This window comes from Pseudorasbora parva, chromosome 24, assembly GCF_024679245.1.
Source record: "Pseudorasbora parva isolate DD20220531a chromosome 24, ASM2467924v1, whole genome shotgun sequence".
In the NCBI taxonomy this organism is placed as follows: Eukaryota; Metazoa; Chordata; class Actinopteri; order Cypriniformes; family Gobionidae; genus Pseudorasbora; species Pseudorasbora parva.
In genome coordinates this window covers 25,045,903-25,069,442 of record NC_090195.1, presented here as the reverse complement: position 1 = coordinate 25,069,442, position 23,540 = coordinate 25,045,903, and the positions used below count along the sequence as shown (strand labels likewise).

Genomic DNA, 23,540 nt, shown 5'->3' with positions numbered 1-23,540 from the left:
GCCATACTCGAAAAAAACTCTCCGAAACTTGTGAGAAACCGGAAGGAGAATTTTTAACACAGAAATACTCCATCAAACATCCAACATTAGTTTTTGAAACTTTGTCTATGTTTAGGATGGGAATCCAAGTCTTTAACAGAGTAAAAAGCTCAATATGCATGAAACAGCATTTCACCCCCTTTTAAGTCATTCTAAAATGTTTATTAATTTGACAATTAGTAATTTATCATTCTTTAAAAAAAATTGCTTTAGCATAAATGCATTTTGTGGGTTTTAACAGACCAGCTTAAAAATGTAATGATGCATCAATAAATTATATATTCATTATCTACTAATGGTTTGATCATCATTTGTTCACAATTAACAATTGTTTATTGAGATAATGGTACACTGACATTTCAGTGATTAATAATATATTAACTAGTAACTTAACCATTTACTAAGGATCTGTTTGATTATTTTATGATATGCTATTTTTTAAAGATAACTTAAAGATTTGCAAATTGTTACCATATTATACTTAATCATTTATGAATCATGATTTGTAAATGATTAGTTTATCATTATCTAATAACTTATAAATAATGTATAGCTGAATCTACAAAATATACAAAAAGTAACAATTTAGTAACATTTATTAAATGCATTGTCATGTTTTGTAAATCATTAGTTTATTATTAACTATTAAACTGTAAATTACTTATAACTTAATCTACTAAATATATGTAAAATAATTAACAAATCACTCATTAATCATTAATGAACACGTAGTCATGTTTCATAAATCATTAGTTAATTATTTACTAATCACTTGTAAATGACTTGTAATGGAATTTACAAAGCATTTTTAAAATGTTAGAATATCACTTGATAATCATTTATGAATGTTTTGTAAATGATTAGTTCATCATTAACTAACCACTTATAAATGACTTACAACTGAACGTTATTATAAAGTGTTACCTAAATGGGTATTTACGAGATTTTGAAGTGCCCATGATAACAATATCGAGCATATTCATTATCGTGATATATCGCATTACCGAAAATCGGCACATGTCTACTTCAAAGCGGCGTCAATTAATGATGACGCCGCTGGATTTAGTCGGGATTCTTGAACATTAGAGATAACTATTTATATTGTAAAGTTTCATTTTCTTGTGCTTTGATATAATTCTGCAACTGTCAGGTGTTGTTATTTGACAAACATTTGTGTCTTGTACATGTAAACATAATAATAATGATTAATAAACTGTGGCACAATAAACTGTGACACGATGTGAAGGGGGAGGAGAATTAATGCTTGCGTCACGTTTAGTCGATAAAACACTTCCGCAAAGGATACCCCAGTGTATCCTCGCTAATGACTTCTCAGGAAGCCTTCTCACTCCTCGATCCTCGCGGTGAAATTAGAGAATTGGGATGTCCTACAAGATGGCTGAGCTACATTGGTTTCCGGGTCATAGGATGGAGGACGGAGGAGCGAGGAAACGAGGAGGGATATTGAGAAGCACCCACAGTTTATGCCTAATAAGACCTTAATCAGCTGGTACAGGTGTGTTTAATTGGAGTTGAAGCTAAACTCTGCAGGACAGTGGCCCTCCAGGAGCAGGATTGAACACCCCTGGACTACATAAATGTAATAATCTGAATGTAATATTATTACATTTTCCTATTTAGATATTTTAAATAAGACATTAATGTGCAAAATTCTTATATATCTTACCTTGGGTTGGGATTAACCAGGGTTACATATTCATAACACCGTCCGATGACAATCTGTTTAAGATTTGGGGTGGTCCCAAACTTTGCCGTTACATCCGTGAGAAAAAACAGCATGGCAAATTCTAAAGATATTATAAAATATGAAGCAAAGGATAAGATAACAGTAGTAATGCATCTTATCACAGATACTAACTGGTGTGCAGAAAGAAGATCACATTATTTCGGTTTTAATTTCTTTGCACTGGCTTCCATTTCGCTACAGAATTTATTTTAAAATGTTGCTTCTTTAAAACATTGAATGGATTAGCTACTGTACTGTATATGCTTACAAAAAATTATACTTCAAGTTCATTTTATTAAGCATATGTAAGTAGAGTTCAAGTATATTTTAAGTATACTTTATGTACAGTGGGGCAAAAAAAGCATTTAGTCAGCCACCAATTGTGCAAGTTCTCCCACTTAAAAAGATGAGAGAGGCCTATAATTTTCATCATAGGTGCACTTCGACTATGAGACACAGAATGAGAAAAAAATCCTGAAAATCAATAATGTTTTTGCTAATTATGGTGGAAAAAAAGTATTTGGTCAATAACACAAGTTAATCTCAATACTTTGTTAAATAATCTTTGTTGGCAATGACCGCCACAAGGTTTTTACATGCTGGTAGGTTGGACCATTTCTTCATGGTACTCTGTGGGACTTTTATGTTGACGTTTTTCTGTGCATTGTTTCTGTGTCCTGTTTCCTGTAGAGTTTTGTAGTTCTTGTAGTTTTTCATGTTGATTAGATTTCCCAGGTGTTTCCCATCCATCACTTCCCTTGTTATCTTGTTAGCCTTGTTCCCTGGTGTGTATTTATACCCCTGTGAATCAGTTGTTCTCTGTTGGTTGTTGTTTAATGTCAAGGTTGTGTTATGCTTGTGTTTACAGTTCCCCATGTTTTATATTGTGTTTTTTTCAGTGTTATGTTTTTCCTGATTTATATTTCATTGTTTAATTTCATAAAAAAACATTCCCCTGCATTTGGATCCTATCTCTGCCTGCCTTATGTTCCGTGACACCATGTAGTTTAGTAGTGATGGCCAAATGAGGCTTCCTGAACCACTGAGGCTTTCCAGCCCATTGCTTCACCAAAAGGTTCATTTACCTGAAGCCTCATGAAACAGTGTGCTCCCTAGTGACACCTGCTGTCCAAAGCAATGCATCGCACACAAATCTATTCATCCTGAGCAACCAAATTATCATAGTGTGGGCACACCCTTTTTCTATTGCCTGTGTATTAATAAAGTATTTTACTCTGCCTGTATTAACCTATGCACACACAACTCACACAAACACACACAACTTTGTGTTCTACTATTCAGTAGTTCTTTGGGTTAGTGATGAGTGAATAACCAGAATGATTGTAAATAAATTATTGTGAGTGCAGTGCTTATGGGACTGGAATTGAGGAACCGCAAACTGCAACAGGGATGGGAAAAGCTTTCCCTAATACAGTCTAGTCTTATAATAATATTAATAATAATAATAATAATAATAATAATGATAATAATAATAATAATAATAATAATAATAATAATAATAATAATAATAGCAATAATATATATAATAATAACACTAGGCCTACTACTAAAATATGAGGGGCCGTACAATCCATAATTCATTCTTTATGGTACTCTCACACACATACATTCTCATTTCACACACACACACACACACACACACACACACATATATATATATATATATATATATATATATATATATATATATATATATATATATATATATATATATATATATATATATATTATATATTATATATATAGTCTGCTCTCACACACATACAATATAGGCTATATATATATATATATATATATATATATATATATATATATATATATATATATATATATATATATATATATATATATATATATATAATTACGTAGTTTAGGTATTACAACTAGGCTAATTTACTCTAATAATCTACTGAACTATGTATAATTTACTCTAATAATCTACTAAACTAAGTATAATGTAATATAATATATAATACAGCTATGATATATAATGATATCGCTACTACATACAACCAACACCTCAACACCAATGCAAATGCCTACTGCAAACAGCCCAAGAGGCGCGAGGTTTCGAAACCACTTTTATCCGAAAGCGATACTCAGAATGAAGCAATGACGTATTCAACAGAAAACGAGGCCTCGTTTGTCATCGTCACGTGATTTTCACAGAAACGATACAAGCCTCGAATCGGGGCTTCATCTGGAACGCCCCTTTTTGCTCGATACAAGCTCCGGAGCCTCGCTTCAGATGTCCCATCACTATAGTTTAGTATTTTTAAATTATGCTGGGTTTCTCATCCGCTATTGATGCTTGCTGGTTGGTGAGAGATGCATTCTGGGATACCAGACTGTCTGAAGTTCACAAGTCTTCTCTCGATGCATCCTCGATAAAAGGGGCCAGATGTGGCGAAATGCGAACTTTGAATAGGAACAGTACTTGAGCAGCAACTGATCAAGTCCGCAAGAACACAAGTACAGACAAGTACGCATATTGAGAAACGGCCATTGTCTGCTGTAAAAATGCTCCACAGTGGTCAAAAAGGATACAAACAGTGAATTTTGAAGCAATCTTTTCTTGAAAACTCAGATGTGGATTCGGACGGTAATTAAATCACCACACGACCTTAGTGTTTGTCTAAAAACAGTAGGTAACTCAACCAGGGATTTTTACGTGGGTGGTGGGAGAAAAAAACTGACATTCTTGATTCAGACGGCAATAAAATCTCAGACTAGCTCCTGTAAATTATGAAAAAACCTTACAACCCAACGTAAAAAACAAGTACCATCCAAATAGTGCTAAAGTGATTTTATAGATTTTTGTTTTCATTCTGTTTCATAAGCCCTATTCGGACGGTAATTGTTTCTCATGTGGATGTCCATAAATATTCATTTGGATGCCACCTCAGTGATAAAACTTGTGCTTTCGGATGGTGATTTATTCACGGTGGAGGAGCGAGTTTTGTGATCCTGCGCAACTGGGAACACTGCTCACGTGGTCAGCTTGGAATATTAACAAATAAAATCGGTAACACTTTAGAATACTGTTTCTTACTTAATGCATAACTAATAAAGAGTTACTGCAGTACTAATGAATAATTCTTCATTTACACTCAGGTCACTAATATTAACTACTAAGGAATGCGTGTTAACTAATCAATATGTAATAGCATTTTTTAATTGTGTTAAGTATCAATTAGTTAATCAGTAACTATTCAATTCAGTCATGCCTCCTTAAGAACTACTATTAAGTGACTACTAATTCAGCTTCACAAGGAATAACTATTAAGTAACTACGAATTAACAGTGATGCACAGTATCAGATCGAGGCCCTTTCTTCTTCTTTAGTACTAATGTTGTTAGATAAATGTACTACTGTTATGTATACTATATGTAAATATTCATTTACATTGACTCGCAAATGTGTCTGTGTGTGTCCCAACGCTATAATGTTGCAGTTCTTGCAGCATTAAATCAGAGAAAACAATTCTAGTGAAAGAGTACACAGAGATTCATGAATGCACATGCAGGTCAAAATGTGAGTGCACACACAATTTCTGCGAGTCCAGTTTTATGCGAGAGAATGGATTGAGATTCCGCTTGTAAGCAGAGATTCGTTGCTTGTAAACTTGATGTGCTCTCATGGTACAATTTTAATACTACATTAATGTTGTTGATGATATTTATTTATTTATTTTAAGTATTGTCTGCAACCAGAAGTTCAGGTCGGAACCCCATCCCCAATCTAAGTGCCTTGCCAACATGGCTCAGGCATTTTATGTTTATGTGATACCAAATGATTTCTGTATTTAAGGCAATGACTGAGGGGAAAATGAGAATACAGGGAACCTATGAGTCATTAAAAAAGAATTACCAAATAGTTCTCAAGGAATTACTTAGAACCTTGAACAGTATTCTAAAGTGAAAACATAAGGAACCCATTCATAATTAATGAAGAATTACCAAATAGTTCTCAAGGAGTTACTTAGAACCTGGAACAGTATTCTAAAGTGAAAACATAAGGAAACCATTCATAATTAATGAAGAATTGCCAAATAGTTAATAGTTAAATAATTAAGCATAACTACCATTAATACAGTACTAATAAAGGAAATTTGACCGCCTATACTAAAGTGAACGTTTTATCCTCATTAATTATGACACTTATTGGATGATATTTAAGCTTACTAACCAGAATAAGCCACTAATTAAACCTAACTACCATTAATACAGTACTAATAAAGGAAATTTGACCCTCCATTCTAAAGATAAGTTCTTATTGTTTACCAGTTATGTGTATTTTTATGTAAAGTGTGGTTCTACATGAATCTAATGCGTAAAACATTAAAAGCAATAAACATTCTGCTGCACACTCAGTTCAAAGGATTTACATTAAACAAACTACACCTTAAAACCCTAAAATGAATAAGATTTCTGTAATCATTTAACCATTATTTATCATGTAATACTTATTTTGCTTGCCATGGGCCACAATGGCTAGAAAGTACACCAAAACGCAACATAAATTCACAAAAGATACTAATTTAATTAATTCGGTGTAATCCACATCTTTAGAATCCATACGAGGAACTTCTCTATCCAGCGTTCTTCATGTTTCGCTTCAATAGCGACCGTAAACAAATCCCGCGCTCATTAGGAATTCTAACATTGCGTTTTACGGCAGTGATATCAAACGCTCATTGGCTCTCGCCTGCTTCATCACAGATTGCGAGAAGCCGTGTTTTAGGTTTTAGTCTAAAATAAAGTTTTTAGTTTAGAATGAGAAACGCGCGCGCCTTCAAATAGTGGGATTAAGTTTAAATTAAATAACGTCTCGGTTACGTATGTAACCCTAGTTCCCTGAGAGAACGAGACGCTGCGACGAAACGCTGTGAGAACGCCTCTGCGTTAATGCGTCGTGAAGCGCCTGTAGAACCATTCCATCGGAAAAAAGATTGATCGTCGGCGTGATGACGTCATCGACCGGAAGCTATAAAGCGTCCGTGAAAACAAACAGGAACAAACTTCTGATAAAGCCTGAAGTAAGTGATCACGGACACGTCGGGAGTATGGCAGAGCGACGCAGCGTCTCGTTCCCTCAGGGAACTAGGGTTACATACGTAACCAAGACATTCCCTTTCGGGGAACTCGAGCTGCATCGAAACGCTGTGAGAACGCTTATACCCACATCGCCATAGGACCAAGTGTCTCGTATGTGTGAAGCCGAAGCGCACACGGTTACGAGAGTACCTGCGCCCCAACAGTAGATGCCAGATCTAACTCGTAGAACCTAACGAAGGTTAGCGGAGACGACCATCCGGCCGCATTGCAGATATCATGGAGGGAAGCCCCCGACAAAAGTGCCTTAGAGGCAGCCATACCCCTGGTAGAATGCGCCCGGACAGCCAATGGAGACGGCTGCCCGGCCGCCTCGTAAGCAAGTGAAATGGCCTCGACCACCCACTTGCTCATTCTCTGCTTAGATACTGGAGCCCCTTTCTTAGGGGCTCCGAAACAGACGAATAACTGATTGGTCTTTCTCCACAGGGCAGCTCTGTGGACATATGTATCTAATGCCCTCAAAGGGCAGAGCAGATTTAATCTTTCCTGGTCTGACGTCGTGAACGGAGGAGGACAGAAGGCTTGGAGAGTAATGGGGCCCCGTGGGCTCGTAGGAACCTTGGGGACGTAACCCGGCCTGGGATGTAGAAAGGCCTTCACCATCCCCGGCGCAAACTCTAGACATGAGGGCCCTACTGACAGGGACTGAATATCTCCTATTCTTTTAAGAGACAACATGGCCAAAAGGAAGATAGTTTTTAGGGTGAGGAACTTGTCCGAAACCTCCTCTAAGGGTTCGAATGCCCAGACAAGCCCCTCAAGACAATGGCCAAGTCCCATGCTGGGACCCTCGAGTGCATAGCCGGCCTCAACCTTAAAGTACCACGGAGAAAGCGTGTAATCATAGGGTGTCTTCCCAAAGACACTCCACCCAAAGGGACGTGGAAGGCACCCAAGGCCGCCAGGTACACCTTTATTGTGGAGGGGGTCAACCCTGCCGAGAACCTAGCCTGCAGAAACTCCAGCACTGTACCAACCGGGCAGTTAACTGGGTCCCACTGGCGTTCTCTGCACCATGCTGAGAAAAGCTTCCATTTCAAAGCGTACAGCTTCCTCGTGGACGGAGCTCTGGAGTGAAGGATGGTCTCAACGACCTCGGCCAAAAGACCTTCCTCTATGAGCCTGGCCCCCTCAGAGGCCAAGCCCATAGTTTCCACATCTCCGGGCGTGGGTGCAGGAATCTCCCGCCCGCCTGAGAGAGTAGATCCCTCCTGGTCGGAATCTCCATCGGAGAGCCTTCCAGGAGAGATACCAGGTCCGAAAACCATACTCTGGTCGGCCAGTACGGAGCCACCAGAAGTACTTGGGCCCCGTCCCGGCGTACCCTCTCCAGAACTACTGGAAGCAAGACAATCGGGGGGAAGGCGTACAGGGGTATTAGTACTAAAGCTAATTAACATTCCCTACGGGGGGAACCACCCTCAGCGTCCTGACGCTTCTGACGCTTCTTGGCGATCAGGACTGTCCTCAGATCCGCCCTGCCCCTCGAAGTTCTCGTCTGAGAGTGCCGCCCCTCGTCCCCGCGCTGAGGGGGAGTTCGGGTGGCGACGCTCTGTTTTTGCTTTGCCCTGTGCGAGGCGCTCGTACTCGGTTTGGGCTGCTTGATGTCAGCAGCAGCCCCAGGGACCTGGACCCGGAGAGGGAGGAACTGCTTGAGCGCCGCAGCTTGCTTTTTCGACTCCTGGAACCTCTCGGTGACAGTATGGACTGCGTCACAGAAGAGGCCTCCAGGAGAAAGCGGCGCATCGAGCAGAAAGGCTTTCTCCCTATCCTTGATGTCTGTGGGGTTTAACCAGAGATGCCTCTCCGTGGCCACCAAGGCTGCCATAGAGCGGCCCACACATCTGGCCGTCTCCTTGGTGGCCCGGAGAGCTAGATCAGCGGAGGAACGCAGCTCTGTAATAATATCCCCCCCCACGACATCACTACTATCCAGATCCCTCAGCAGGTCAGCCTGGTACGCCTGCATGATTGCCATCGTGTGCAGGCATGCAGCCGCCTGACCCGCTGCCGAGTACGCTTTGCCCACCAGCGCCGAAGTTGTTTTTAAAGGTCTGGTGGGCAAAGTCGGGGCTTTAAGGGACGATGCCAAGAAAAGGCGAGAGATGGCTCGCGAGCTACTCCTCGACCTTTGGCATCGCCCCATAACCATACTGTTTCAGCCCAGCGATGTTACTATAGACCGAAGTCTGTGGGCTGAAAACACGATATGATGCCGGTCTCTTCCACGACCTTGCCACCTCAGTGTGCAAGTCGTGAAACAACGGCAAGCCCTGTCGCTGAGGCTCTGAGGCGCGAGAAGGCAGGAATCTCTCGTCTAATTTGCTTGTACGCTTTCTTCCTGCCTCATATCTCTCGGCTGGCCAATCGATGTTAAGCCTGGCCACCGCTCGCGTCAGAACCTCAACGAGCTCCTCGCATGCAGGGGAATGAAGTGGCGAGTCTTCAGTCTCGATGCTTTCAACGTCCACCTCCTCAGAGCTGGACAGTTGAAGCACCGGCGACTCTCTCGGGGGGGAAGAAACCGCCATGCGTGCTTCCATGCCCCGAGAAAAGCCGCTGGATGGTGCAGGTGAGGGCAGAGATAAGGCAGCGCCCGTCTCTAACCCCTCTGCAACATCCAATTGTGATCCCCACGACTGCAGCCTCCGCTCCACCTCGGCGGCAGCAGGACCAGAGCCGCGGGGAACACGAGCCGAGGCACCCTCCTCAAAGAGTGCCCGGCGGGAGCGCAGCGTTCTCAGCTGTAACTTCTCACAATGCTCGCAAGCAGCCCCCTTAAGGGCTGCCTGGGCATGCTGCGCTCCCAAGCAGGCAACACAGAGAGTGTGTATCCCCACCCGTGATGTAGCGTGGGCAGGGATGAACACACTTCCTGAAATTGCTGCTATCGCTCGCCATTCTCTATCTATTTTATTTTCTCTTTTTTTGTTAATATATATATGGAATATTTAACAAAAGGGTGGAAAAACTCTTGCAATAGACAGACAAAAACACCAAATAGACAGACAGGTTCACACAGATCGCTTGCTGAAGGCTCAGAAGCTAGTTCCTGTTTGTTTTCATGGACGCTTTATAGCTTCCGGTCGATGACGTCATCACGCCGACGATCGATCTTTTTTCCGATGGAATGGTTCTACAGGCCCTTCACGACGCATTAACGCAGAGGCGTTCTCACAGCGTTTCAACGCAGCTCGAGTTCCCCGAAAGGGAACTTAAATTCTCTGTAACGTTACCTCATACAAAACAATAGGGACTTTAAGCAACAGCCACTGATGGAACGGCAACGGCGTTCTGGCGTTCTATTGCGCATGCGCGACTTTAACTGCTACTTCGTGACGTTCTACTGTAACCGTCTACTACGGGAGAACAGCTGATTTGCCGTAGTCAGTAATACGTGACAGATTAGATAAGTAAATATAGTTATGTGGCATTTTAATTGTATCTGTTTATAATTTAATGCCAAAAGCAACCATTTCCTTGCTTTTTAAATTACATGTTTCTTTATATTTGCCAAATTATGTTAAATGAACCATTAAATGAACCATTACGCCGTCTCTTTATTGTTGCTTAGTGATTTTTGATTTTAAAGTCCCTAATATCACCAGAGAGGACTGCAACTGCAACACATCGTCACCCAGACTACTATTGGTACCGCTTTTTACATTTTCACAATAAAAAAAAAAAATGATTGTGATTACACTTTTGTTAGTTATGTTTTTCTTTATATATTTTCATTTTTTTTTTATGGTTATGTGTAGGTTTAGAGGTTTGAGTGAGATTATGGGCTCAAATATATAATTTTAAAGCTATATTGCTACTACAATTTTAATTTAATTTTGCCCATTAAGTTGTATTGTCATTTTTAGTCTCTGTAATATTGTTATGTTTGTGTTTAGGGAAGTAACATGTATCTATAAAATGGTAAAAGGAAAATTTTAAATTTTTATATGATATACAATATATTTTATGTATTTTGAGGTTAAAACGCCTTTGTTTAAATGTTGCCAATACGTTCATGTTGTACCTTTCACCATTTATCCAAATAGACAAAAAATATGTTTTGTGTCTGTAGAAGCTGCTTATTAACTTATATAATTTACTACCATATTTGAGGATAAAACTTTCACTTTAGAATAGGGGGTCAAATTGCCTTTATTAGTACTGTATTAATGGTAGTTAGGCTTAATTATTGACTTATTCTGGTCAATAAACTTAAATATCATCCAATAAGTGCCATAATTAATGAGGATAAAACTTTCACTTTAGAATAGAGGGTCAAATTTCCTTTATTAGTACTGTACTAATGGAAGTTAGGCTTAATTATTTAACTATTAACTATTTGGTAATTCTTCATTAATTATGAATGGGTTCCTTATGTTTTCCCTTTAGAGTACTGTTCCAGGTTCTATGTAATTCCTTGAGAACTATTTGGTAATTCTTCTTTAATTATGAATGGGTTCCTTATGTTTTTACTTTAGAATACTGTTCCAGGTTCTAAGTAATTCCTTGAGAACTATTTGGTAATTCTTTTTTAATGACTCATAGGTTCCCTGTATTCTCATTTTCCCCTCAGTCATTGCCTTAAATACAGAAATCATTTGGTATCACATAAACATAAAATGCCTGAGCCATGTTGGCAAGGCACTTAGATTGGGGATGGGGTTCCGTCCTGAACTTCTGGTTGCAGACAATACTTAAAAAAATAAAAAAATAAAAAATCACATCAAGTTTACAAGCAACGAATCTCTGCTTACAAGCGGAATCTCAATCCATTCTCTCGCACAAAACTGGACTCACAGAAATTGTGTGCGCTCACATTTTGACCTGCATTTGCATTCATGAATCTCTGTGTACTCTTTCACTAGAATTGTTTTCTCTGATTTAATGCTGCAAGAACTGCAACATTATAAAGCGTGGGGACACACACAGACAGAAACATTAATCGGCACATTTGCGAGTGAATGTAAATGAATATTTACAGATAGTACACATAACAGTAGTACATTTATTTAACAACATTAGTACTAAAGAAGAAGAAAGGGCCTCGATCTGATACTGTGCATCACTGTTAATTAGTATTTACTTAATAGTTATTCCTTGTGAAGCTGAATTAGTAGTTACTTAATAGTAGTTCTTATCTTTCCTGTAGCTCAATGAGTCGAGCATGGCGCTAGCAACGCTAAGGTCATGGGTTCGATTCCCAGGGAAAGCAAGAATTGAGAATTGACAATAATGTAAAATGTGTACCTTGAATGCAATGTAAGTCGCTTTGGATAAAAGCGTCTGCCAAATGCATAAATGTAAATGTAAATGTAAGGAGCCATGACTGAATTGAATAGTTACTGACAGTGGTGGAGGAAGTACTGAATCTCAGTACTTAATTAAAAGAACAAGTAACCAGAAATATATTTACTTTAGTAAAAGTAGAAGTACTACAACGACAACCCTACTTAAGTAAAAAGTACTTGATTTTAAATGTACTTTCAGTATTAAAAGTAAAAGTACTTCCATAAAAATGTATTCTCTTAATGTCTAATTCTAATAATTAAAAAGAAGAAAACAGTATGAGCGGTGGCATTTTAATTGAGTTAGTTTTGGGTTAATGTAATTGTTCTTACCATCTGTTGCCTAGTTTACATTCTGACTTACAATTCTGGTTATCTGCAAAGTTAAATGTCATTTTTCTGAAGCAACATTCTCATCAGCTTTGATGTATTTAAATCTTCATATTTATGATATTTTTACCTTTTATAAAGGACATTTTCCCCTAATCTTATTAAATATAGGCTTTGCTTCAGCTTTCCCTTTATATGCTTAAATTTGATTAATAAATTAAATTAGAATAAGATACAGGGTTGTTGCTAATCAAAATAAATAATTAACACTGAAAAATTACAACTGCACTAAATAATGCTATGAGATTGTTTTAACTAAAAATAGTTAACTAAACCACCAGTAGATGGCGGCAGGTGAATCCTTATGAGAGAGTCATTGAGTCGATTCGTTCAAACGGCTGATTCGTTCATAAATGAGGCAGTTGTTTATGAATAGGGGATTGAATCTTTGATTCAGTAACGCACTGTTGCTGTGCAATACCGCCAATACGTTATGGTTTGGATGTGGAAATCTGATCTTGGAAATATTTTCGCTGCTGAAATAGAACAAAAGCAATAAAGCAATCAATAAAATGTAAGTGACTTGATGTTAATTCATTGTTTATGGAACTGTCAAATGAAATCAGTGTCGCATTTTCTGCCGTGATGGTATTCAGGAAAACTACACTCGTTGGTCGTGTCATGTGATGTTTTTTTAACTGTTATAAAATATAAAAACTAAACATTTGAATTTTTGATGCAGTATGTTACTGAGTTTCTTTGTGTGAGCGGGGCTGATTTGTTTCCATTTCTCCTCGAGAGGCTGCGCGAGCCTCAACAGCGCAACCGTCAATTCATTAGCCTATAACGTACATTATATATTATTATCCGGGCAAGCCTTAATCTCGAGCCCTGAAACTGATCAGAAAATGTAAGGAAAATGTAACGAAACGTTGCAGAAATGTAGTGGAGTAGAAAGTATGATAATTGCTGCAAAATGTAATGAAGTAAAAGTAAAAAGTATGCACTATTTATTCTACTTAAGTAAAGTACGTGAAAAATGTACTTAAGTAAAGTAACAAAGTATTTGTACTTCGTTACATTCCACCACTGGTTACTGATTAACTAATTGATACTTAACACAATTAAAAAATGCTATTACATATTGATTAGTCAACACGCATTCCTTAGCAGTTAATATTAGTGACTTGAGTGTTAATAAGGAATTATTCATTAGTACTGCAGTAACTAGTTATGCATTAAGTAAGAAACAGTATTCTGAAGTGTTACCAAATGGCATTTAAAAAATGTGAAAATGAGCGGAAGTTAATATGATGCTGCAAATTTAACCTATATAACGTTAAATACTGCCGTAATACAGAATCCTGCACGGGTTCAGGTAACCTGACAATATCAGGTTATTTGTGCTCGCGCCGCCGCACACCCTCCCAGGATTCTCTCACTTTCAAAAAATCACACACGGCTTAAAGGGGGTCACACACCGGACGATAAGCTCAGCGCCAGATGCCCACATTATATAAGCCTATGCACAAGCTCAGTTTTGAATCTAGTTCTGACAGAAGAGTGTGCTTCTTGTAGCACAGGGTGAAATCAGTACATTGACGCTCTGTGACACGATAGGATTTTGAACAACTTCCTGAGTCACCGCGGACAGGCGCCGAATGCCGCCGCCAGTGTGCATACACTCATTGAAAATAATGCGTTTGAATTTTAAAGATGTGATGTGGTGCTGTAATTATTTTTGTATGACCTGGTAATAAATGTGTAGGTCTATATAATGTTATCTGCTAAACTGACTTTATTTCGGGTGCGGGTTGGGTGTCGGTTCTATTTTAAGCTGGTCGGGTGCAGATTTTAATTAGTGCTCCATGTCGGAAAACAGGCCGGGCGGGTGCGGGACTCCGTAATAAGCCGTAATAACGCCTCATTTGAAATGTTTATGTGTTTTTCTTATCTTTCTCTTTTGAGCGATGATGAAAGATTATTCTTGTAAATACTTTCCAGCACCTCAGTAGGCTAATAAAAGTGTAGGCTAGATCTTTCAAATGTATCCAGAAACGCAATGATACGGTGCTCCGCAGTGGTCAAAAAAGGATATAAATAGTTACTTTTTAAGCAATCTTCTCTTAAAAAATCAGAGATGTGGATTCGGACTAGAGCTTACATTGGGCTCAAAAAATCAAGCCTGACCCTAACCGAGCCCGTGCACGTTGTGTCCGAGCCCGGACCAGCCCGACACATTAACTGTAATCAGGGCCGTGCACAGGCTGGTGGAAACGGCAGTGGAGATGACAGTTCCAGAATGTCGTCCCTTTAAAAGGTATATTACAAATTACAATCCACATCACAGACAGTATTTGATCCGCGGAATTAGTAGTTTGTTTGTTTCAACTGTGCAAACATGGATTCAAAGCTCCAGCATGCCAGCGGGTAAATTGTCATAAACAGTATACTAAATATTTAGCTGACGAGTTAATACTAATATCTATAACATACATATGATATTTTTAACATACAACATATTTATGATATTTTATTTAGACCATATTAGTCGTATACACAATTAAAAAAAGGTAATAAAGGCTATTATAAATATAAATTAGCTGTATCAGTGTACAATGGGACTAAAGCACACCCTAAGAAAAATGTGCTCATTTTTCATAAAAGTTCATACTTGTGCAAAAAATCTCTAGCAACGTTTGCAGTATTTTCTGTTTATTTTGATGAATAAAAAATTAATTATTGTTCAGTAAATATTAAAATGTTAATATAAAAATATTTTTAAAATACAGAAACATTTCTTAAGTAAATAATCTAAAAACATTGAATGAATGAGATCCCATAATAATTAACATGTGCCCTAGAATGAAAAATTGAATTAACCTTGCCATAGTGAAATAATACGAGTTCAGTACATGGACATCACATACTGTGAGTCTCAAACACCATTGCCTCCAACTTCTTATGTAAATCTCGTGCATGACAAACACCACTAAAAAATAAGTGATTCTCAGCATAACGGCAACCGTGACGCAAGCATTGGGGATCATTTATATGTATGCCCCCAACATTTGCATATGTCCAAACATGTTCATTGTCAGGCGGAACTGACCACTGCATGAAAAGTGGGATTTTCCTCAGAAAGCGGCACTGTAGATTGTCGTGGAAGTTCAGGTTTACGACTGCACACGGCAGTTTGCAGGCGACACCGAATTGTCAGAAATTGACGTGGGCCTTGCTTGGCAGTTGTTAATTCCAGGGGAGGCTTTAACATGTAAATGAACATGCTGTGAGCTATACAAATGCAAATCAGGGTAGCAGGAGTTTTAACCCATGTGACATTTTTCTAAAAGGTATTAACTTCCTTCTAAGAAAATCTCTTAGATAGATCAGGCTCAGTATAGCCTTATTATAAAATCTTAAACTTTAGCTTGAATTTGATGAAAGTATTCTAGATTATTTATTGTGTGTCATTAGCAATCAGTCCCTCCAGGATTTCGCAATGTAGCGATCGCAACTAGCATAACTTCAACAAATCCCTGTGAATTCAGTGCGACTCGCAATTTTGACCAATCACCGCAACTTTTACCAATCATCGCGGTCTCGTGCTAATAAGCGGCGTCATACATCAGCAAACTTTATACATCATATATCATTGGCTGTCAAAATTAACGTGTTAATGCAAATTAATTTTAACGGCACTACATTTATTAACGCAGCGTGCATTTTCTGTTTGATCCGTGGCATAGTCACATTCTCTGCAGTCTGAGCGCAAAGCACTGCAAGCTCGCTCTCGCTCAGGTAAATCATTATTATATATATATGGCCATTTAAGTATGAAAAGATTTTAAAACTGTAGTTTTATAGGCACACTGTGCTTTATATCATAAACATGCGAGCTCTGAGTTCTTCCGTCTTGCCCATGACCTCACATGTGATTGGAGGAGCCCGTCCAATCACGTGCAAGGAAATGGGCATGACGACTCATATAATAATAATAATAATAATAATAATAATAATAATAATAATAGATTTTATTTATAATGCACTTTTCATTCCGAAGAATCTCAAAGTGCAACAAGGGGGGGGGGGGGGGATAACAACAAAAAATGAATAACAAGTAAAAATATAGAATACTACAAACAATCAACCAACACAGAAAACAGAACAGAAACAGAGCTGATGGTGAACAGAAACAGAGCTGATGGTGAACAGAAAACAGCTGATGGTGGAAGTCTCTGTTAGCTCCGCAACACACTGTGGCCCACTCCATGTTTTAAATTTCTCCCAGCGGCAGTGTCCTGATGACATCGTCGAGGCATGACAGCCGAAGACCAGATGATGGGTCTTCATGACGATTCAAACGATGGGGATCGCCGCAGCACCATGCAGGAGGCAGAACATTTTTCCGGGCACTTCTGTGGACACACCGGGGTCGGCGCAGAAGTCCAAGCCGCTCCACGGCCGCAATGCAGGACAGAACAGCAGCGCAGCCGAGAAGCGGAACATCCCAACATCATGCCGGACGCTGATTACGATGGCCTGGATGACGCTAGCCCGGTGCAAACTTCAGCCACCATGCAGCTTAAGCCCAAGGGAGACCACCAGTGAGCAGCCGCGGCGAGAAACATCAAATGTCCTTCAAACCAGAACCAACCCCAGCAATTCAAACATAAACATTAGAGAAGCGGTGGAAAACGGTGAAACGACGAACAACGTCCTCTCAGTGGCTGCCAGCAATCAGCAACAGTCCCAATTGTAGCTCTGACTGTTAGACTAGTCAAAAACATAAGGAAATAAAATAAAATCTAAATCTAATAGTACATTAACATGATTTGTGGGTGGAGAAGCGGCGAACAGACAACGCCAGCATCCTCCCCAGATAGCATGGTGACATTGATTCAATGTTGAAATTCCATCAGAATCATCATTTTGGTTGAGGTTGAAATTTCAATGCTAAGTAATATTGGATCAATGTTCAAAATTCAATGCTAAAACCATACTGGACCAATGTTGAAAATTCACTGCTAAATAATATTGGATCAATGTTGATAATTCCATGCTTTTCAGTGTTGAAAAGACAAACATTGAATCAATGCTGATGTTTGGTCAGCTTAATTCTCCACTGGTGAGGCTTATGGTCAATCTATCTGTCACATTATTCAACATGTTAAGGCAAATCCAAATCAATTGGCTACATTTGTGTGAATGTGAGCACATTTATTATCCTCAAAGGATACGATGAGTACACCAACGAGTGTGTGGATTCACAAAGAATACATAAATGTAAATTTTGTAATTGTAAGCCTTTCTTTAAATTTTTCTGGAAGAGTTAAAATTGTATGCGTGTTTGATTTCTGACTCTTCCAATAAGAAAGCTGTAAAAACTATGAATCTTTTTAAAAGGTATATTATTTTCCTGCTTACTGGCATGTAATGTTGTCATTCTGTGTTTCATGTTATTATAATAAAAAATGCAAAAAACAAATAAAAACAAAGAACTTCTACCATAAATTTAGTCTATCAGTTTTAAATAAATAAAAATGTAGCCTATTATTATTATTTAAATCATGTAGAATGTACATGTATTTCATTATTTATCTAAAGAATACAGAGTTAATAAAGAATTTAGAATATGTGTCCCTATCGAATGCGCCACAATCCAATCCAGCAGGTGGCGGTAATGCACCGTCAAGACATCCACCAATCAACCAAAGCAAGCGCAGCTGAACAGACTTCAATCGCGAAAAAGAGACACAGGACAACGACCATGTTTTTTTTAGAGGTAAGTGGCCTACAAAAATATATTTATAAAATTCATCTCAATTTAATTTAGTGTTTTTGTTCATCTTTATGTTTTACAACTTGTGTGCTTCTTCTCAGCGCGTTAGAGTGAACTGCAATGTTAATAATAGTCACATGAGCGCCCTCGTAAGTTACACAACCAACGGCCAGGGTAATCTTAATACATTGAGTTTCAGTTTGTTTTTCACCAAACCATATCATATTTGTATTCATTTTTTTCTTAAGATTGGCATATACACTGTGAATTGCGTCCGAATTCTGACTCGTGCAACTTTTTTTTTGTCGTGCGTCGTTTGTTGTGAGGTGTTCATCTATTTTATGAGATGATTTTAGTATTAAGATAATTCATCTGTGCGAGTAAAATGTGCATCTGTGGAAACCAAGGGGGTAATCTAGCGCTCGGAAAGCGTTCCACCCCTAGGGGCGGCCATTGCTAACCAAGCCATCACCTGCTGTTAGCATCCCATTGACTCCCATTCATTTTTGAGTCACTTTGACAGTGAATAACTTTACATCTGAGACGTTTAAAGACTCCATTTGTCCATTGTTTATTACTAAAGAAACACGACAATGTATAAAAGGCTCCATTACCTTGTATCTTACACTATCGCCCCGCAGAAGCTGTTTTTGTAAAAATAGGCTAATGATTGCGTCATAACCAACGCGACCCTGTCGCACAGTTGAGAAATTACCGTATAGACCTGAGGAGACGCTCGCAGGCAATCTTTTACTGTCTATGAGACAGTCGGGGGGACGTGGAGACATGTCCTGGAGACTAGTCTGATAAAGTCAAGGGAGAAGAATGGGGAGAAGCCCATAGTGAGCCAAAAGCAACGGGAGAAAATATTTAAACAACGTGATTCAGATTTCGCTTTCCACATCTACTAGAAGACTCACAGCTGTCAGACAGGAGGCTCACGTCACATCTACGTCGTCAAGCTCAGTCTGAGCCTGCGCAGTTCGCTCAGCCATCAGGAAGTGAGTGCCCCTAGGTTGACTTCATTCTTTCGCCGTAGACGTCAATGGGAACGCTCCGTCCATTTCTTTTACTGTCTATGGTGGAAACGGTGCTGCGCATGCATTCATTGACTTGTGAGTCGATTCTATTTGATTCATTTGGATTTTGAGACCATATAGGATCGACTCACAAGTCAATGAATGCGCGGCGCGGATCCACAAACGTATCTTTTTTGTTGCACGCACAGATGAATCATTTTGAATCATCCTATATTCGTCCAGTGTATAAACGAGAGGCGATCGGAAGGTTAGATGAATTTCTGGCTTGTCAGTAATTGTGTTCGCCACTCATGAAAGTATCTCACAGCTGAAGCAGAACTAGAACTGATTGACCTGTTAGCGGTGAGGGGAAATACAATTAGTTCAGCTTCAGCTGTACGATATCATCACGAGAGCAGATCACAATTACATCATTACAGTTTAATCTTTAATGCAGCAAGAAAAAAAAGAAAAGAGTGAGATCTTTAACTTATGTAGGCAGCTATATCAAACTACAGAAATTTAGTAAACAGTTGTGCCTCCAGTTCGTGCTGTAAATGGAAAAAAATCTCTTCCAAACCACCATGTCGCCTATACAGCTCCTCTTTTATTTTCTTAATTTAGCTATTTGGTCATTCATTTACATTTCATTTTAAAATGTATAAGTCTATTTTAAAATGCATTAAATAGTCCTGAATTTAATGTTACCATTTTAACTGGGATATCAAGATTTTGATAAAATTTCAAGTTTCATCTTTTTGTAGTAGGTGATATTTTTTTGTAATGTATAATTAATCACATTTCCAAATATTTACTAACTTCTTGTTGTTTTAGATGCCGTGAATGCTGATAAATAGAGGCATCAGAGTTTATCTTTGCTGGGACGGTGCAAAACTGGCTCCATTACAACCTGAAAGGCTTCGGGGCATTGCTCATGGTGGAACCCCTGAGTTTGGAGTATTATTCTTTCCTCTACCTTCTTTCTTTCAGTAGTACTGTGTCATTTCTGTATTTATTGGCAAGTTTACATTTGTATTTACTTCCATTTTGCAGATGCACATTGTCATGTTTTTCCAGGCTCTTCTCATTTGTGTTATAAATTCAGATGTAATTGTTTTTAGTCAATGTGAGATTTCCTGTTGTAACTGTGGGGGCATAAATAAATACATTTGCATGTAAACTCAAGGATGTTGTTAACTTTGAGTGAGTTTTTGATGCAAAATCATATCGACTGCAGCCACACATGGTCTCTGATTAAAATGAATAAAATAAAGAGACAAATTAACTGGCATAGAATCCTGCTGTACATAAAGCAAGATTGATCTATTTTTCATTGTTGAAATAACATTATTTCCCGGTGCAAACCTGATGAAAAATCAATGTTATATTTCAATATTGATTCAATGATATTTTGATTGATGCATTAACATTGATTCAACATTGATTCACTTAAATAAGTGGTTTAATTTTAGTTGTTAAACTATTGATTTTAAGCCCATCTTGATCTATTTTTCATCGTTGAAATAACATTATTTCAGGGTGCAAACCTGATGAAAAATCAACATTCTCAACATTGACATCTCAACATTGATTCAATGATATTTTAGTTGATGCATTAACATTGATTCAACGCTGATTCACTGTTTGTCTGCTATCTGGGTCTCCCCCACGTTGCCTCAAATATATACAAATTATAGATATAATATATACAAATATAGCAGTACTTGCAAGACGAGCATAAACATACGTTTTTACTCCTGTACTCAAACCCTTTCCTCCATTCCCTGTGTTTTTGCTGCTTTGCTGTTTTGTGATCTACAATGGCTGAACGGCATCTCCCCTTCAACTCCTCTGCATGGACGCGATCAACCCCTTTCAGCCAGTCCGCAGACCGGCGGGAAGAAACTGCTGAATGCTATCATTGGGCTATCTCGTGAGCTTGCTCAGTTTGCTGCCGATGTAAACGAGCAGTTCACTTTAGTAATCTCCAGGTTGCTGTCCATAGACGATAGGTTGCTTGCTTTGGAGTCGAAAAACGTCTCGGTTACGTATGTAACCCTAGTTCCCTGAGGGGAACTACGAACGGCAGGACGTTGATGCTCTGCATGAGAGGGCAGGAATCGCTCATCTAATTTCGTTTTCTCTGATTTCGATGGGATTCAGATATTTCCGCCAGCCAGTCGTTTTTTTATTTTTATATTTAACCTGGCCACAGCTCTCGTGAGAACCTCAACTCATTAGCGGGTAACTGAAGTGGCGAGTCTTCAGTCGCGATGCTCTCAACGTCCACCTCCTCAGAGCTGGATATTTGGAGCACCGGTGCCCCGCCCGGGGAGGAAGAGACCGCAGAGCGGGCTTCCAAACCCCAAGACGAGGCACTGGACGAGGGCTGAGGGCTGAGATAAGGCTGGGCCCGTCTCAAACCGCTCTGTAAAGTCCATGTGTGAACCCCACGACTGAAGCCACCGCTCTGCCTCGGCAGCAGCGGGGCCGAGCCGCGGGAACACGAGCCGAAGCACCCTCCTCGAAGAGTGCCCGGCGGGAGCGCAGCATTCTTAACGGAAGCCGCTCAAAAAATGCTCGCAAGCGGCCCCCTCAAGGGCTGCCTGAGCGTGCTGCGCTCCCAAACAGCCATACACAATGAGTGTGTTTCCCACACGCAATATATATATTTTTTGAGGGCAGGGATGAACACACTGTGAAATGCTGTTCACTCGCCATAATCTCCTTTTTCTCTTTATGTTATAAAATATATATCAGATATATTTAACAAAGGTGGAAAATTCTCTCTAATGGACAGACAAAAACACCAAATACACAGACAGGTTCACACAGATCGCTTACTGAAGGCACAGAAGCTAGTTCCTGTTTGTGTTCGCGGACGTTTTATAGTCTCCGGTCGATGACGTCATCACGTCGGCGACGATCGATCTCCCGATGGATTGGTTCTACACGCGCTTCACGACGCATTAACGCAGAGGCGTTCTCACAGCGTTTCGACGCAGCTCGAGTTCCCCGAAAGGGAACTGTGTGGAAGATACTAACTCTAAGAAGAGAAGACGAGTGGACAGTCCTAAGATTGCGGTAAGACTGTAATCTAAGCTCAAGTAACCTAAAGCAAAGCTTTTTAAGTAGCACAAGCTAAAATTAGCCTTGTAAAAGAACAATTGTAAGTTGCTTTATAAGTGTTTTTTTTTCTTTTTCTGGTCGTTTTACAGGAAGCAGTATGCCGTCTTCACAACTTGGTCATATCACTCTCATTTAATTGTTTTCCATCTGCATGTAAGACATAGAGACAGTACGCAGGAGCTTCAGGTACAAACATCCAGTTCTTGCATCGCAGGCAGAAGCTGTGAAGAGTTCAGCTCGGAGTCGATTGAGAAGAAAGGGATTAGATTAGATCCGTTTTTGGTCAGTGTGACTATTTTTCAGGTGCATTTTACGCAGTACATTGTGCAATACTGATTGTCTTTATTGGTTGTTTTTACAGCTGCTACAAGCAAGACAGAGTGTGTTAGCTGAGGATGAGGTGGGCCTTTGGAAGTGCGCTACCATAGACCTGATGTCTGATGAGGAAGACGGCATCGTTGGGTGTCTGGATGGATTGTTCGACCAGCCAGGAGCTCGCCGAGCTCTGTGCTACGCTGCAGTCAAGATTAGAGGCGATTCCAAAGTACAGGGCAACGCACCACAGACGTCTGAAAAATGAAATCAGACAGAATGGCCCTAGTTACCTACAGCTCTGAAGCGAAAAACAGAGACTTTATGGTGCTGTAGGTTTTTGGGCTTCTCGTGAGCTTCCTATTGTTGTGTGGGCAGATCTCAAATGTTTTGCATTTGGTTGTGTGTTTGTTCTAATAAAGCTCTTTCTTTGAATAAACTACACGTCCCTGGCATATTTTCCTTTCCTCAATAAATGAATGTCCTTGATGGTTATAATAGTGTAGTCCATAGAATAACAATGACATGAATATACAACATAATAGCATATCACATGAATATGAATATATAAAATTTAAAAAATGATATGCAAATCATTATATATATATATATATATATATATATATATATATATATATATATATTAGGGGTGTAACGATACGCGTATTCGCATTGAACCGTTCGGTACGAGGCTTTCGGTTCGGTACGCGGTACGCATTATGTACCGAACGGTTCTTGGTCTAATTAATTAGATT

At 39.2% G+C, this 23,540-nt stretch overlaps 1 protein-coding gene across 1 annotated transcript in view; it reads right to left on the bottom strand.

Moving 5' to 3' along the window:
• The window catches only part of LOC137063706 (ADP-ribosyl cyclase/cyclic ADP-ribose hydrolase 1), a 258,430-nt gene extending 256,591 nt beyond the window's left edge, over window positions 1–1,839 (bottom strand). The window contains exon 1 of the mRNA XM_067434968.1: window positions 1,727–1,839. Coding sequence (XP_067291069.1) covers window positions 1,727–1,839 — 113 coding nt within the window. The remainder of the gene's footprint in view (window positions 1–1,726) is intronic.
• Between the last annotated feature and the right edge of the window lie 21,701 nt (window positions 1,840–23,540).